The sequence below is a fragment of the Echeneis naucrates genome, chromosome 12 (genome assembly GCF_900963305.1).
Source record: "Echeneis naucrates chromosome 12, fEcheNa1.1, whole genome shotgun sequence".
In the NCBI taxonomy this organism is placed as follows: Eukaryota; Metazoa; Chordata; class Actinopteri; order Carangiformes; family Echeneidae; genus Echeneis; species Echeneis naucrates.
Window position 1 is genome coordinate 16,944,484 of NC_042522.1, and position 16,089 is coordinate 16,960,572.

A 16,089-nucleotide genomic window follows, 5' to 3' on the forward strand; every position below is an offset into this window, starting at 1 on the left:
ACTGGAATAAGGCTGCCACCTAAAAGTCAACCAAACCATCGTCCATGGTAAGAAACTTAACATGTTTTTGGGGTCTGGGGGAAGAAATGGCCTCACTTGTGCATGATTGTGCCGTTTTGTTCACACTTTGTGCCGAAATATCCAGAATCTGTCTTGGTCTCCAATATACAATATTAATCGATATCATGACATTTCCCTTCACTTGTCATTATATCACAGCACTGCTTATACTTTCATCATACAATAATAATGATAATTCTATATTATCAAATATAAAATTATATGACTACATTTACTGTCACCCTTTTTCTCAGTCCTTGAATTCAAACCACTTTCTAATGCCAAGTAAAAATATATTCTAATAATTATCTTTGTTTGGGGGCAGCCCTAAATTGGACTTTGTATGGGTCTCTGTTTCATCTCTGTGCTGAATACAGTTTTCTCTTAAGATTTACAGCCACTAGTTTTCAACAATTGATTTCATTATGTAAAAAGAGAGAGCCAACACAGAGGTCAACACAAAGTCACTTTATTAAGTTTAGGGGCAGGCGGAGCGAAGGAATGTGGGGGATCTTCCTGATCAGGATTTCATCAGCTCATACTCTGTCATCTGTCCTCTAACAGGCAGAACCAGTCTCCTACTTTCTGCTCCAAGCTGTGATCGAAAAAACAAAAACAAAAAACAGACAGCTCCAACGAAGCCACACATTAAAAGCCACGATTCGTTTCCAAAAATAAAGTCATTAATGAAGTTGACTAATCAGTTCATTTTCCTCCAAAAGAACCCAAAGTCGATTAGTTGACATTAGAGTAAGTAGTGCACATCTAGCAGCTTGACCAGACACGGATCAGTGTGGAAGTCTTTTGCTTTCACAACTCTGTCAGTGGGGTTGGATGTTTGTGAATGAGGCTGTTTGTAAAAATGACTGTGATGGATGCAACGTCACTGTCAGAACCTCTCCAAAGTCATTTCGTATACATCCTTATGTTTCTTGGAGTAGCATGAAGACATCCGACCCTTCTGAATGCTAATAAGCGCGGGCTATCTCTGTCAGTGTCTCTGACCCCACAGTGCGGCTACGATGTTCTGACAACATTAATATCCAGGAATCTTTTTTTTTTTTTAATATATATATATAACTCCAGCAGTAACAGTAGAGACACGATGCAGAGAAAGAAAAAGAAGCGTTAGGAGATATAGGAAATGAATGACAACATAATGACATTACACAAACCCAGACGACTGTTTGACGGCAAGTGCCAGCACATCCGATCCCGGGAAGGTCACATCAGCCTGACTGGCAGTTTGTCTAAAACACACTTCCCACACGGAGAGTCCTCCTCGTACGGATGCCCAGAATCCTTTGATGCAGGTTATCGAATCTGTCTTCCACAGTGTTGAGGAGTTGACATTTTTCAATCAAATATGTTTCCGTCCATTTTTTGGTGGTGCCTTTCAGGAACACAAACACTGTCTCACTGCTTCTCCACAGTCCCCGTGTCTCTCTACGCGCCATTTTGGTTTTAGTCCCATTAGTAACAGTCCAAAAAAAGAGTCTCCCCGCTGCCCCTGTCGTGTCTCCTCCTCCTCACCATACATTAGCAGATAGTTCACCTGGCCTCCAGTGTTCATGCAGTAAAAATTCATCGATTTGATCTGCTGTGCACCTGCCCCTACCCGAGTTTAGCAAATTCAGAGTCCTGCTCTTCTGTGCTGCAGCCATGTGTGGCAGTCATGGGGGACTGGACCTTGCCGATTTCCTCTAGGGCACTGGCCAGAGAGTCCAGGTCCCCCGAGTCCTGGTGTTGGGCTTCCCAAAGACTCAGAATCACTGATGATGGGCTCTCCTGACATGCAAAGTAGCACAGGTTCCTACAGGCCAGAGACATTTGAATATTGTGTTAAAGTCTGAAAAATAACAAGTACTTCAGTAATGATGTGATTGGAAAGGAGCATGCGCTTCGACGCTAAGAATATATTCAGTAATTTAACCCAGAACGTCAGTACAGCTGGCGACTTCAAAGTCTGCAGTGACCTTTAAAGACACTTGATCCTACGTTTCCCATCATGCAACTCAAAAGCAGCTGTCAACATCTTAGTCATGCTTTGACCTTCTCCGTCTTCTGAAAGCTCATTTCGTTCAGCTCCCACACCAGCGATTTCCTCTATCAGGCCAGAAATCATATGATGTCACTGTGACGTCACCACGTTTACCGTCTTCAAACTAAAGAGCGGCACGAGACGATGGACGCTTTTGGAAGTGCACCCGCTTGGACTCTAGGTTCCACAACTCAGTGTAGGAGTTACTGCTATTTAAATATTAATTTCTTGCACTCAGTGAATTGCCATCTTTTCCCAGCTTTTTGCAATCAAAACAAAGAGATAAATAAAATGAAAAGATTCCCACCAAACACTTGAATCAACTGAAGAGTTTGTCTTGCATAGTGTTTCACAAAAATTCAACCAAGAATTTAAAAAAGAAAGAAGATATATTTTCTACTTCTCCCTCATTGAGTGTGCAAATATTTTTCAAATGGATAAGAGATGCCATTTACTTCGGCAGAACATCCATATTCTCTGCACTGGTGATTTCACTCTTCTCCATTTTGCACACTGCAACCACCTTGTGAGTCAGAAAATGATGGTTGTGTGTGCACAACTTAAACTTTGATTTAAGGTCATTGTGGGAAAACAGTGAAGTACCAAAAGTCAAAAACACATTTTTAGTGGAAGAGAATGTTAATAAAAGGTGTTTTACCTGATGCCATGAAAGAAATGAGAGAGAAATATTTGTGTGGTAAAAAAAAGAAAATTAGTTCGTTAATCAGATCAATTAAACTGGTTTAGCCCGAGACAATAACTGTTGTTTATTGTGTTGCTGTTATAGCACCTATCCAACAGAGTGCACTATTTCATCACAATGGGATTGCTTTTGTTGTCTTCTCCACACGTTTCTTTTCCTTCCAACTATCTCCTCTCAGTGTAATAGCCTTCCCACACATTCATAGAAATAATTACCAAAATCAGCTTAACTAGGTGGAGACATTCCCATTACATGCTTCTTGGTGTGTTCGGCTGGGCTGAAAAAGCGCTGGAATCCTTTCCCGTTTCTCAGTCACAGCCTTTTTCCTTCTTCTTCAGATCCACTTTAAGTGAAATTCCTTAATCACATATTTCCTCTCACAGCTTCTTAGTCAACTTTCCCTAACTGGCAATACAGAGAGGAGTCATCCTGGCTCCAAGTGCTTCTCTTCTGAGACGCAAGCAGACATCACCCCGTCACCAGACGACTGAAATCATGCAAAAGCCTACACAAATACTGACCTGGCACAACCCCTTGAGAGTTTAGTAGAGGCTGGAGGACGCGGCGCATGAAGACTTGCTGCTAATGAGGAGTGCTAACACGAACACATTTTCTTGCCAGAGGCTGGCCTGTCAGCAGTCTGAGACCTTCCTTCAGATTCCTGCAAAACACGGCATCTTCTCCCCCGTTACTCTGACTGCACTAAAGTTGGCCCTCGCATCTTTCGCCCTCCCTCCCTCTCTCTCTCTCTCTCTCTCTCTCTCTCTCTCTGCCTCTCTCTCTCTCTCTCTCTGCCTCTGTGCATGTGTTTCTAAATCTATAATGAAATCAGCAGTGTGGCGTGTTACTGAAGGCTGGTTGTCGATGGAAGATTAGGGCTGACACGGTGCCTAAATTCCAGATTAAAAATAGTATTCAAAGTTGGAATGGTGCTTACTCAGCGGAGAGAGACGGATCTGCATCACTAATGCTTTCCAGTCATCATTCAATTAATCTGTATTAACACCTAAACAAAATGTAGCAGCTGATTCATGAATCTGCGATTACGTAATGCATAAATTGCTCCACAATAGGCAGATGGCAACTGAGAAATGAGAATTCAGAGCTATGATTTATACCTGTCTATGTGGAGCTTTTCAGCCAAGAGCTGCCAGTCCTTCCCCTTGGCGTTAGCTGTGTCAAAGGTGGCGCTGATCCGCTGGCGGATGGACAGGGGGATTTTAAAGGCCCTTGACCCTGTCTGAGAGGTGATGGTACAGTCCGACTGGGTGAAAAACGGAACCACCCCCTTCTCGTTCTGGTAGCGAGGGAGAAAGTAGGCGTCAGCTTGATAGTCATAATCTCTGCGCCTCAATATAGGACAAGGACGGGGACTTATCAAGGCAATTTGCAATCCATACATGAACGGGATCCCTGAGTGGCTCATTAAGCAAGCTCTTAAATCAAATCAAGACTTACTCAGTCTAAAAGAAGACCCTATTAGCAAGATAGCATGGCCACCTACACAGGAAGAGCTCCAGGAAAGTGACTCACCTCCACCACCGACGTGTAGACCTGGAGTATCTGCTCCTCGCCTTTGACCTGTCGCACGCTGATCTTGCAGGAGAGCTGGGACGAGGAGTGGCTGTATCGCTCCAAGGAGAAGGCACACTGCAGGGGACGCTGGTTACTGGCCCACACCTGAGAAAAGGAGAACTCCTGCCGAGCGAGGGGAGACAGAGGGCGGACAGAAAGAACGATGGAGGCATTAGGCAGGGCAGACAACAGGCTCATTAAAGCCCTCCGAGCAAAAGACATTCGTTATTTGAATCTCGCTTCACCACCCACTTTGCTGTTTACATGATTAATTAAGGCTGAGTGAGTGGCCTCTTTAGCCGATCATTGATGTTAGCTAATCAAGCAGTTTACCCGTCAGAAAGAACACCAGCAGTCATTAAAGACAAGAGACAAAAATGCTTCCTGCTAACCATCTGAAAGAACCAGAGTTATTGGTGCAAAAATTTCCTAAATTAGATGGCATTTTACTCACTGCTGCTTGGGAAAATTAATTAAGTTATTTTACAGTTCTTTCACTTTACACCCTACAGTGCGGCTAGTTTTCATGCAATGATTCGTTGCATGAATATTATAAACCCAAGCCCACATTATTAGCAGAAATAGTCTATGTGATGACATACAATCATCCTTTGAAGATTTTTTTAATTAAAAGTAGAACTCACAGAGTGAAATTCAGCCTCCCAGAGCTATGTTATGTCTTTTTTCCTAAAAACTGACAATACGGAGCATGTAAATGCCAAACCGCTCAGATGGGCAACTGGATGTGATTATAGAATTAGAGCAGGAAGGCCTGAGCTTACGTGGTCTACACTGCTTCCCTCCAAACACACAGACACACAAACACACACAAATGTGCCAAATGAAATCCTGAAAGTAACAGAGCTCCAGAGCCAATGGAATCTAAAAGGCCAATTTTGACTTCCATTACTAACTACAGTGTGACCCAGACAGTGGCGCAGTGAGAGCAGGTCAAAAACACTGTTTTACAGATGAATCATCCTCTCTTCAGATCCATCAGACAGGAGCATGGCTACTTGTAAAAGCCTCCTTCAGGCAAGAGTAGTGTCTGAATGAAAGCCCATAGTCATCTTCCCTGTTGGACCCTCACATAGTGGCTCTTGCCTCTCCAAGAAAACCTTTTTGGTATTCTGGAGGCACTACGGTGAGCTAATTCTGCTAATAGGATGTCACTGGTGGGATAAACATCACAGGGCAGAGTAGAGCATGCAGCATATAGACCCCTAGGAAGATAACTATGTGATGTGTGTGTGTGTGCGCCTGCCTGCCTGGCAGTCATAATTAATTTTGTGTGTGTGCGTGTGTGTGTGTGTGTGTGGGTGATAGCTAGTCTTAGTGATATCATGCTGTGCCCTTGCCGCTGTCCTTTGGCTTTGATGTGGCCATGTAAGAAATGCGGAAACTGATAGAAGACAGAGTTCTGACGGAGGAACAGAGGAAGCTGAGAAGATGAAGGTGGCAGCGTCTCTCCTGATGTGTGAGTCTGCTCGCTTTAAATTAGAGCTGAGATGCACATAAAGGAAAAACCTGCTCGTCGCTTTACATTCCTTCACTTTAAATGAGACAAACTCACCGTTAGAGGCCGCCTACCTGGCAGGTGGTGAAAGGCTTGATGCTCCAGAGTAACTGTGGCACATCCTGGATGGACACCTGGAGGCTCAAAGTGTTCCCCCTGAAGAGCATCACTTTAGGTTCCTCCAGCAGCCGCCCCCCCCTGCTGCGCTCGCCCACTGCCACCTCCTGACAGAGAAAGGAGGGAAACCAGGGCGGCGGTTAAGGAAGTAGATATTTCATTTTTATGTTTGGTGCACTCACTGTACTGAGCTGGACTCACCTCACAGCACACAGCATTTCATGTACACACTTAGACACGCACAAAAAAAACCCAAAAGCTTCTTGTTCAAATGGTTTATCAAGAATTAGGAGTTGAATTAAGAAAACCAAATAGAAATTCCAGAGAGCTTAAACATTTAGGTGCTTAAAGGGGCTTTTTGTAAGTTTTCTCTGCTGCGAAAATGTGGTTTCTTGCAGGTTGTGTTTGAGACAAAACATAATAGTCAGCAGTGTTGTGGCTTCAGGGCAGATTGGGGGCTGCCGTGAATCGGGATCAGAAAACGATTAGATGGACCGGAGCTGGCTGCTGCTCACTTCAGTGGAGGAAAAGGCAAGAGTGAGCGTTGGTGCTGTTTTTTTTAAGCACTGAAGAAAAAGGATGACGTTTGATGCTGAAATGGCTCCAACAATTAAAATGTTGATGGTCAGTTAATTATTGAAGTATAATTCTAAGCAAAAATGCTAAACATTTCGTAGATTTGGTTTGTTTTATATATATATAAGCTTTTGGAGGGTGCGTTTGCTGGGCTTTCAATGATTTGTGGTGCTTCATTCCTGCACGTTTATAGATTTTCTGTGACTATTATGCAAAAGAAAAAAACCCAGCCCAAAGCTAAAGGAGTTTTTCATTGTAGGTCTTTAAGCTTTCAAAATGCACCCAGAGTAATTGGAAAAGTTGAATTCTCAAAAGCAGCTCATAAAGAGAATGGTAAAAAAACTCCACCTCAAACAAACTGCTTTGCACGCAAACACAAGACATGAAGTGAGAAAATCAATCCGCTGTCACTATCGGTATGTTTTGGCCTCCTGCCCTGTGATGTCAGTTTTTTGGTCGGCTCATTGGGGAAGAATAACATGCGTAAATGTGTACGCTCATGCTTTTGTTTACATATTCTGTATCTTGGGGAGGCGAGGCAGAGGTGATGATGTTCGTCCTGTATGTGTGGTGCTTGTCCTCTCAGTCACACAGAACACTGAGAGGGGAAATGCAAAAACGTACAGGCTGCCTTGAACTTGATCGATTCCTGCTTCAAGCTCACAGGGGAAATTAATTGTTGTATGAAGCACAAACAAAAGCCAACAAAAAAAGAACAAATGAACAAATAACCATGCCTGACTGATGGAGAGGTGAAGTGAATTGGCTCTTGGCACCTACATCCAATTCCACTTTGTTCACATACAATTCTGCCTCTTGAATGGAGCAACGAACGAAAGACTGCAGCTTTGTGGCACAACTAACAGCACTAATTTGGAAAATCTGTTTTCGTATTTCTAATTAAGGCACAACACAAATTACAAAAAAAAAAAAAAAAAAGTTTTTTGGCAGCAGAACCTTTAAACAAAAGAAGGTGGAGGTGTGTTTTTCTAATCACAGTTAGGAGGAGGAGAAACATTTCAGTGTGCAACTGAGGAGCAAAATGATGAAGCGGGGCTAAATGTGAGACAGTTTCTCTTTTCAATATGTTCAGATACTTGTCACGTGGAAAGCAACGCCAGAAACGCGCTTAATTAACAGAGCAAATTAAATTACGCAAAGAAAGGGCAGAGAAGAAACCTTAGAGCATCTGTTGTCTATGTAATTAAAAGTCCCTCTTTGTCTACAAGTCATCAGGCAGCTCCCAGTGGCCATGTCATCGCACAGGCAAATCTTCAGTGGAGCACAAAAAATAAAAGTAACTCAGGCAGCAGTTCTTTCAGGCTAAACTGCCAGCCATGCTGGCCAAACAATGCAATTAAAATTTCCTAAAGAACATACTCAAAGGGAATATATATATATATTTTTTAAACTATGTTGGTTCCCTGGCTATATGGATGGCTGTTCTGGTTTTTGTTCTTCCAGAAAGAAATACGTCAACAACTGTTCAACAGATTGGCGTGAACATCTGTAAAGACACTTGTGGCTACATCCTACTGAGTTCAGGATACTCTGAATTCAGCACAAAGTTAATATTTTGTGGATTTGTCACAACAACTTATGAATACCTGTAAAAGCATAATGACATTCCACTGAGCCTCAGACGCACATTGTGTTTAGTCCTAATTGCATATATTTGCATGCAAACTATGAGCTGGAACGGTGAGAAACGGTGAATGATACCAAGTAAACACCAGCATGACAGCACTGTCAACATGAGCATGTTAGCACGTTGATACTGGGATTCAGCCCAAAGCAAAGCAGCTCACATGGCTACGGCCCTGTTTGTGCGTTTCCTCTCCCACTGATCGGGGTCGGTCTTGTGGCTGGTTTTGATTGTCATCTGATGGAATTAATTTTTTGCTGCATTCAGAAGACAGGAAGTTATAATTCTCCCTCTGAGCGCTCTTTAGGGCAGATTAGCTAATTGGCATCGCTGGGATGAGACGGACAGGAACTGGAGTTGTTTTGTGGGCAAAAATGACATTACAGAGACAAGAGTGAAGATCGGAACGTCACGTGAGTTTGATAGAGAACTCGCAGCTTTCTCTAGACTGGTTAGTAAACACCTCTTAACTCTAAGGATAGATATGAAGAAATAGTTCCTTTAATGTGGTGGTTTTATGTGCAGGGAGAAAAAAAAGATAAATATCCATGTCTTACGACCGCTCATATAACAAAGTTCAAGTAGAACAAGATCAATGTTTTTAACATTTTGACAAAACCATTAAAAACATTCTCTTTTTGCATTAAATCACTCCTGGTTCTTCCTCCCACTGCAGGATGTCCTCCCTTCGCCCTCGTACCTGAAACGCATGGGGCGTGTCGTCCACACAGTAAACCCTGAGGGTGAAGCCCAGAGAGTTGCTAGCATCCGGACTACCAAACACAGCCAGCCTCAGGCGCTTGGCCGCGTTCGGGCTCAGTGGCTCCCCCACCAGAGCGTAGTGGCCTGGATGCTCCAGCAGCACGTGGCACCTCTGGGCCTCCAGCAGACAGTAGCAGGACGTGGTCTCCTCGTCCACTGACATTACTTCCTGCAGAAAGCAGATTTAGAGATGGTGCATTGAATAGATGCTCTCCAGCCCACAGCAGTTCATATCGAGGTTACTGGTGAGCACAGTTCAACACTGCAATGCTCTCTTAGACAAGTTTTTTTTTTTTTCCAAGCTCGGATTTTTAAGGATTCAGCAACCAGTCATACGCAGTGAAAATAAGCTAGCTGATTCATGATGATTAACATTTCAATTACAGCCAAGAACTTGCTTGCAGAGGGAGGAGTAGGCTTTAATTTAACCATCAAGCTGAAAGATGAGCATCATCCAGACATGTGAGTAATGCACCCCTTTGCACATTTGATTGATCGGGAAACATTTATTATTCTATCATTATCTGTGGAAAAACAGAAGAAAGGAAAGCTTTAAATTGCATAGCAGCCAAGTAACAAGCAATGAGAGCCGTGCAGCTAACTTTAAAAATGTTATTTAGACACTTCGCAGATATACTGGAAATTTTCCCTGCACAGGCCCACACAGGATCATGAGCTGAGCAGAGCTGAATGAGGGCCAAATGAATAATGACACATCTCACTAAACAGATGGGGATCCAGTAACACTGACAAAATGGATTAGCCGGTCGCAATTGTATCCAATGGCCAATTGCTTCTCATCTTGTGTTCAATCCTCCCTAAATCACCTTTAACGGTGACCTACAGGTCCCCTCTGCATATGGCCCACTTTAACGAATATAAAGCAATGGCGGGTAATTTAGTGGACCACAGCCTCTGAAACCCGCCCCATTAGCTCTGCAGCAGACATGAAGGATCTCCATGACATAGCTCATCCCTGCCAGGCAGCCGGGGAGAAATGATGAAGTCAAACTCCTGCGGTACAAAAGTGCAAGCTTTAATGGGAATGGCACTGAGAGGCAGACTGAGCGAGCGAGGAGGCAAGAGACAAAGAAGGAGAGGAAGGCAGTGACTTAGAGAGAGACGGCCGGTTTCCATGATATCATTAAACCAGAGATTAGGGTTTGAGCAAGCCTTCTTCCGGAGATAAAGGGCTCATTATTAACACTTTGACAGAGACTGGTCACACCTTTGCATTTCCTTGGCGAACATCTCTCCTTTTTCCTCAACCCGTCTGTATCTTTATGTCAATCTCTTCCCTCTCTGCTGACTCTGTTCACCATTCTCCCCATTCTGACAGCATGCAGCTCTCATCAGTGATAAGTCTTTTGATAGCTCCCTTTTGTGCAACATGTCTGCTGGCAAATTACAGATGTGTAAATGTCACACAGAGTGAAAGGACCAAGTTGGAATAAAGCCACAGGCCCTCTGAGGTCACCCACACATGGTGGCACAGGGGTCACGCCGTCTCAAAGAGGTCTCCATAGCATTTTGATGAGGTTAGTTAAATATTAAAAGAGCATCATAGATATGTCTATGCTGCCGAGACGGCACAAGAAAATGGATAGAGGGTGTTTGGATTCAAGTCGGATGTCTGAACAGGTCCTCTGTGAGACTGTGAAGTTGCTCTGTAAGGCCGGGTTGAAGGACTTTGCAAAGGTGTTATTTTACTGAAAGGCTATGAGGAAAAAAAAAAAAAAAAACCCAGCAGTAATCACAGAGATGACGCTATAACACATTTAGAGGAATAACGTGTTCAATCTTTTAAAAAGCATACTTGGTGGTTTCATCCCTTTCTGACCTCTCTCTCAGTTTTCATACCAGAGAAGACACTTTCAAGCAGGCAATATCTAAGTATGATTACCTCAGATGATCAACAGCATGTGGAGAAGTGACATAACTTTCTAACCTAAACGAAGCTCGGCACTGTGCGGCAGAAGTATCCTCGGTTAGCCCTGGCCAATCCATCTCATGATACCAGCTGGTACCTTGATCAGCAGAAGTGATGGTGAGTAACTGTCGCATCAAGTCTGACCTCGGTCCAACATGAGAGGATGGACACGCAGTCAAAGAGAGGAGGCTCGAAAGCTCTCAGCTCAGTGGCTGAAGTGACTTCTCTAGTTGCTCGAACCTTGTGACCCTCTGCAGCATCTTCCTTCCGAGTATCCGGCTGTGCAGACTGGGTGTGACATTGTCCTCTAACAGCAGCTGTCTAATTCAAACCAGCTCTCTGACTGGCAGGCACACAAAGAGGGCTGAGAAAATTATATACCTTTTTCAACACACCAGGCTACGATCCCTGTATGCCTGATTACCCGTTCAACTCTGGCCCAGGGTAAGGGGACAGAATACCTCCTTGCTTCTTATCACAGGGGGGGCCCATGGAGTAACATACCCCTTTAACCTTCCAGTCTTTTATAATTGAAATCTGTGAGTCTACAATTTTCTTTTCAAGAAGTTCAATATTTTCCTCTGATAATTCTAATAATATCAGATTAGATTCATTTACTTTGTTGATAGTAAATAAACCCTCATTCAGAAACTTGGACATGAATCCTTCTGACAGTCATGGTCCCAGTATGATAATTACTTGGAAAGATTATTCATATAGGTATTATTCATATAGCCCCCTGTCATAACAGACATTATCTCAGGGCGCTTTTATTACAGGCCATTCTCTTTATAATGTTATTTACAGGGACGCTGCATCCCCCCAAATAACTCTTTGTGACAGTGGCAAGGAAAAGCTCCCTTTTTATAGGTCGAGATCACAAGCAGAACCAGACTCGAGGTGGCTGGCAGGGAAAGAGAGAGCAGAGCAAAATGCATGATATAATGTATAATGCTAATAATGCCAATTATTATACAATACAGTTGTTCAGTGCTCAACCATAATGTTATTTTTCACAATCAACTACTGAATCAGATCTACTATGGAGAGCAGAGGCTACTGTACATAAAAAATATACTGCAATCACCTGCAGTTTCTCTCTAATTCACCTGTTTGAAGTTCCTGAACAGCCGCAAATCAAAGATTCTGAATGCTTGCTAATGCTTTAAAAAATAGCACTACCATTGGACTGGGAACGAAATGAAGACTTTAATGAATAATAGGTGTCATTTCCACGTGGTCTGAAGGCTCCTTTGGATGTCTGACAGCATGAGGTGGAGCTTGAAAGGCTGAACTTTATGCAGAATGAGGAATCGGAGCTGGCAACCCTGAAATCAGCTCCATGCTTGCATGACTCCACTACAGGATGGAAATTTTCATCAAAGTAAGCCGTAGCAGTTTATCAGCTCCTGCTCGGCCTTTGGGTGCTGATGAAATGTGTATATCTGCACCTGTTAAAATTTTTCACACTGATGTTGGCACGAAATTTGGGCAACAGCTGAAGCTAAAGAAACCGCTCACCTCCCACTTGCTGTCCTGCATTTGTCTCTTTAGCCGGATGGTCCAGTTGTCAGCATCGACCTCGACGCAGTGGGCGATGGTCATGGCTATAGGGCAGGACAAGTCCAGGCCTGATGGTCCGTATGTGACCGCAGGGCTCAAAAAGATCTCCGTGCCATCCTCCGATAAAGCACTGCACACATGAAGGTAAAGGCATGTCTTAAAACGACAACATCACCGTTATTTAAGATAAAATGAAGCCGGTTTTTTCCCCCAGCACTTGAACAACAAACAATTATTAAGTCTCAGAGGTATATAAACATAAGAGCAAGAGTTTCACAACTAATGAATCACTGCTTAATCAAGCATTCACACAGCAGAGTGTGACCCTTGCCTCTGAACAAAGTAAACTCAAATCCTTGGACACTCATAATGAATCAATCCCTGACTAGCTGACACACAGACACACAGATAGAGGAAGATTAAAGCACCAAGACTAATGGACAGTGGGGCTAGAGAGGACAGGCTTTAGCACACAGCGTGTAAGCTTCATGGGTCGATGGAGCTTATGAAGCCTGCTCTGGCCAGCCTGGTGACAGATTAGCTGGGCCAAGCTGCTCTTGGCCAGGGGCCCAATCTTGGCTGGAAGCCCTGAAGACTGAGAGCAATCGATGGGACCACCATCAGTCATGCAGCTGGCCCAGCTGGACACCTCGCATACACAGGGCACGATGTTGGTGCTGCTGTCACCGGAGTAGCATGGATATTTCTCAGCATCATTAATGCAGCTGCAGAGGGGACGGACCCTGACGTGCAGGCACAGATTCATCACGAGCGTGTGCATGCAACCGCACATGTATAAACATAAATATAGTGTAAGACACAGAGAGCGTAAAAAATGAGTTGGACAACTAAAGTGTAATTTCTATAGGTTACATGTCTCATGGTGACACATAAAGACACGCAACCGAGTCAACATCTGTGCACCATTTCCACACTTCATACTAAATCTAAGCAAGTTTTCAGTTCACGTTTTTTCACATCCGAGAAGAAATAAATTTGTCTGATTGTTTTTGGAAAAGAATACATTTCACAATGATCATTTGACATAAAATCAAAATTAATGCAGGGGAATGACACTGTCGACATCGAAAGCAGAAAGTTATGTAGTATGCTTGATTCGCAGCCTGGCTCCTCCGCCAGTTTTCTTTTATAACAATGAGTTGAATTATTTACGATTGCACACAGAAAGCTTTCACCTAAAATATTACCGGGAGTTGAAGGGGGGAAATGTTTCTTTACATTCTCTGTCTGACAGATCAATATGTCACTGTTTAAATAAACAAACACACACACACAAATATTGCTTTCTGTTGTGCGCCGTTGATGCTGAACTATTGTACCACAGAGAGTGATGGGGATTCCGAGAAAACAAGAAAATAAAAAGGCAATACATCTTCGAGCAAATCTTAATGCACTGCCATTCAAAATTCGCAGTTCTGGGATTTTAATTATTTTTATTTTTATTATTAGCAGTTCTTATTCTGTACACCGACTGCAAAAACAGCATGTTGTTAGGATTGCGACCAACCAAAATTTTCCTCCTTGATTATCTTAAATTTTTTTAATATTTAAACATTGTTATTCATAGTTTTCTGAGTCTAAGAGCTTTGAATACTATGACAACTAGTACACAAGGGTAAAAATAGGGGCACCTCTGTATTATACAGTTGAGAATAGCAAACGCCACCACATTCACTTTCGTCCCTGACACAATCACCGGTCAGATGCCTGATCGTTATTATATAAATAAGACGGAGCCGAGGGGGCAACGGGTGAAAAATGAGTGTGTGTCTGTGTTGTGATGCTGACGGGTCATGTGACACTTTGTGTGGTTGAGGTTACAGCTCTCTCATGTTTTTTCAACAGATTCTGGTGCCAAGTTTTTGTGAAACTAAACTTTATTCTTCATTATGCTGTTACCAATAAACATACACACACATACACACACATACACACACACGAAAAAATTAAAAAAGGTTATGATCTGCTGTCTAAAAATAAAATCACACATCGAGACAACACCGTGGCCCTGCAGCTGCACTTTTGTGCTAATCAGCCCGGGCTCAGAGGAAACCAAGGTTACCTGCTGCTGAGACTATGGTAATTAGTCAGATTGCCCGTGAGCAAAGATTAAAGATGGTTATTTAGCATTACTGACTGTGGTATGAGAACAAAGAAATATCACTCCAGGATGATGGTTTAAGCATAGATAGCAGATTGGCTTTTTCGAGTTAAATATCATATATGCACTGCAAACAATGTGACTGTGACTGCTTCACATAACTGTTTCCAGTGTGACATTCACGGCTTTCATTTGCTTGGGACGCAATTATAGATAAATCCTCCTAACAGTAGCTCATTAGTGTTTGATAGTGTGTCTTTCAAGCTCTCACAGCAGCGTGAAGCTACACAGCCGGGAAACTGCAGTTGGAATCTAATAACTGAATTAGTTTTTTGGAGGAAGAGGGTCACTGCATCAAAATACAAACAAACAACAGACTGGACAAAACTCTAGCTGTGACAAGTCATGCACATCGTCAGTGGAGGTGAAACAAAGAAAACGCACAAACCCATTTTTATTCATTAGTGAAGTTCTAATTGATAATACTAACCATCAACCGGTTTGTATCAGCAGTTAAAGCGTGACTTTACTTGCTGAGACAAATGGAGCAGATATGTGTTGTCCCCTCAGAGCTTAGCCGTTAATATTCCACTCAATGTAAGCATTTGACAGCTGCAGGGAAATGTAAGCAAATATAATATGATTCTGTCAAACCCAAAGAGTACTTTTCTCCAACTTTAACTACTTAAAGCTGCACTGATCAATGCTTCTCTATGGCTATGACCGATGTGATGTGGAAGTATCACCTGACTCTCCTATTACCCGCAGGTTTTTAATGTCCTTTAATTAACTGTTTTGATTTTATGGCCCACAAATGTACTATTTTGGTTAACAACTCTGGTCAGCATTGTTTTCAGCAGCAGGCAGCTGCTTTTATTGAGTACGCGTTAAAGCATCACTGCACGTTTTCTGCACTGCAGTGACCCGGAGAAAAAGTTTGGGAAAATTTTGCTGCTGAAGGGTGAGCTATTTCATACCGCTCATCCGAGAGTGAATCCTGGACTTAGGACACTTTCATGGGCACTGGGGCAACTGTTTGCACATTGGTTGCGTTTTGTTGTGTTTACACTAAGTGGCATCTCACCATGATGCTACCAACTGATTTTTACGAAATACCGTTTTGAAGCTACGATTTGAGCTTTGCCATCTTTGTCTCTTGAACCCAGAAGAAACAATAATTTCAAGAGAAAGTGATGTTCAGGAGCAGTGAGGGCTGGATCTGACCTGCTCCACATCTATCTGTACTGTGTACTGTGGCCGTACGTTCCAAAGTCTGTCAGTCATCTTTTTTCCTCTAAGTGGGTCACGTTGTTTTGAAAAAGATGATGATGGTGATAAATTCACAGAAAAGTAGGAGCATTAAGGTAAAGTTCAGGTATTATTCATTCATTTTCAACTGCTTATCCATTTCTGGATGGCTGGAGCCAATCCCAGCTCACATTGGCTGAAGGTTACTCTGGACAGTTTGCCAGTCCATCG

At 42.9% G+C, this 16,089-nt stretch overlaps 1 protein-coding gene across 1 annotated transcript in view; it reads right to left on the reverse strand.

Annotated features, from left to right (window-relative positions):
* Positions 1-508: 508 nt before the first annotated feature.
* unc5da (unc-5 netrin receptor Da) overlaps positions 509-16,089 on the reverse strand; it is a 148,522-nt gene continuing 132,941 nt past the window's right edge. The window contains exons 13-18 of the mRNA XM_029516453.1: positions 12,447-12,618; positions 8,934-9,164; positions 5,970-6,119; positions 4,338-4,502; positions 3,923-4,101; positions 509-1,873 (exon numbers count right to left, since the gene is read on the reverse strand). Of these exons, the coding sequence (XP_029372313.1) occupies positions 1,675-1,873; positions 3,923-4,101; positions 4,338-4,502; positions 5,970-6,119; positions 8,934-9,164; positions 12,447-12,618 (1,096 nt within the window). The 3' untranslated portion in view covers positions 509-1,674. The remainder of the gene's footprint in view (positions 1,874-3,922; positions 4,102-4,337; positions 4,503-5,969; positions 6,120-8,933; positions 9,165-12,446; positions 12,619-16,089) is intronic.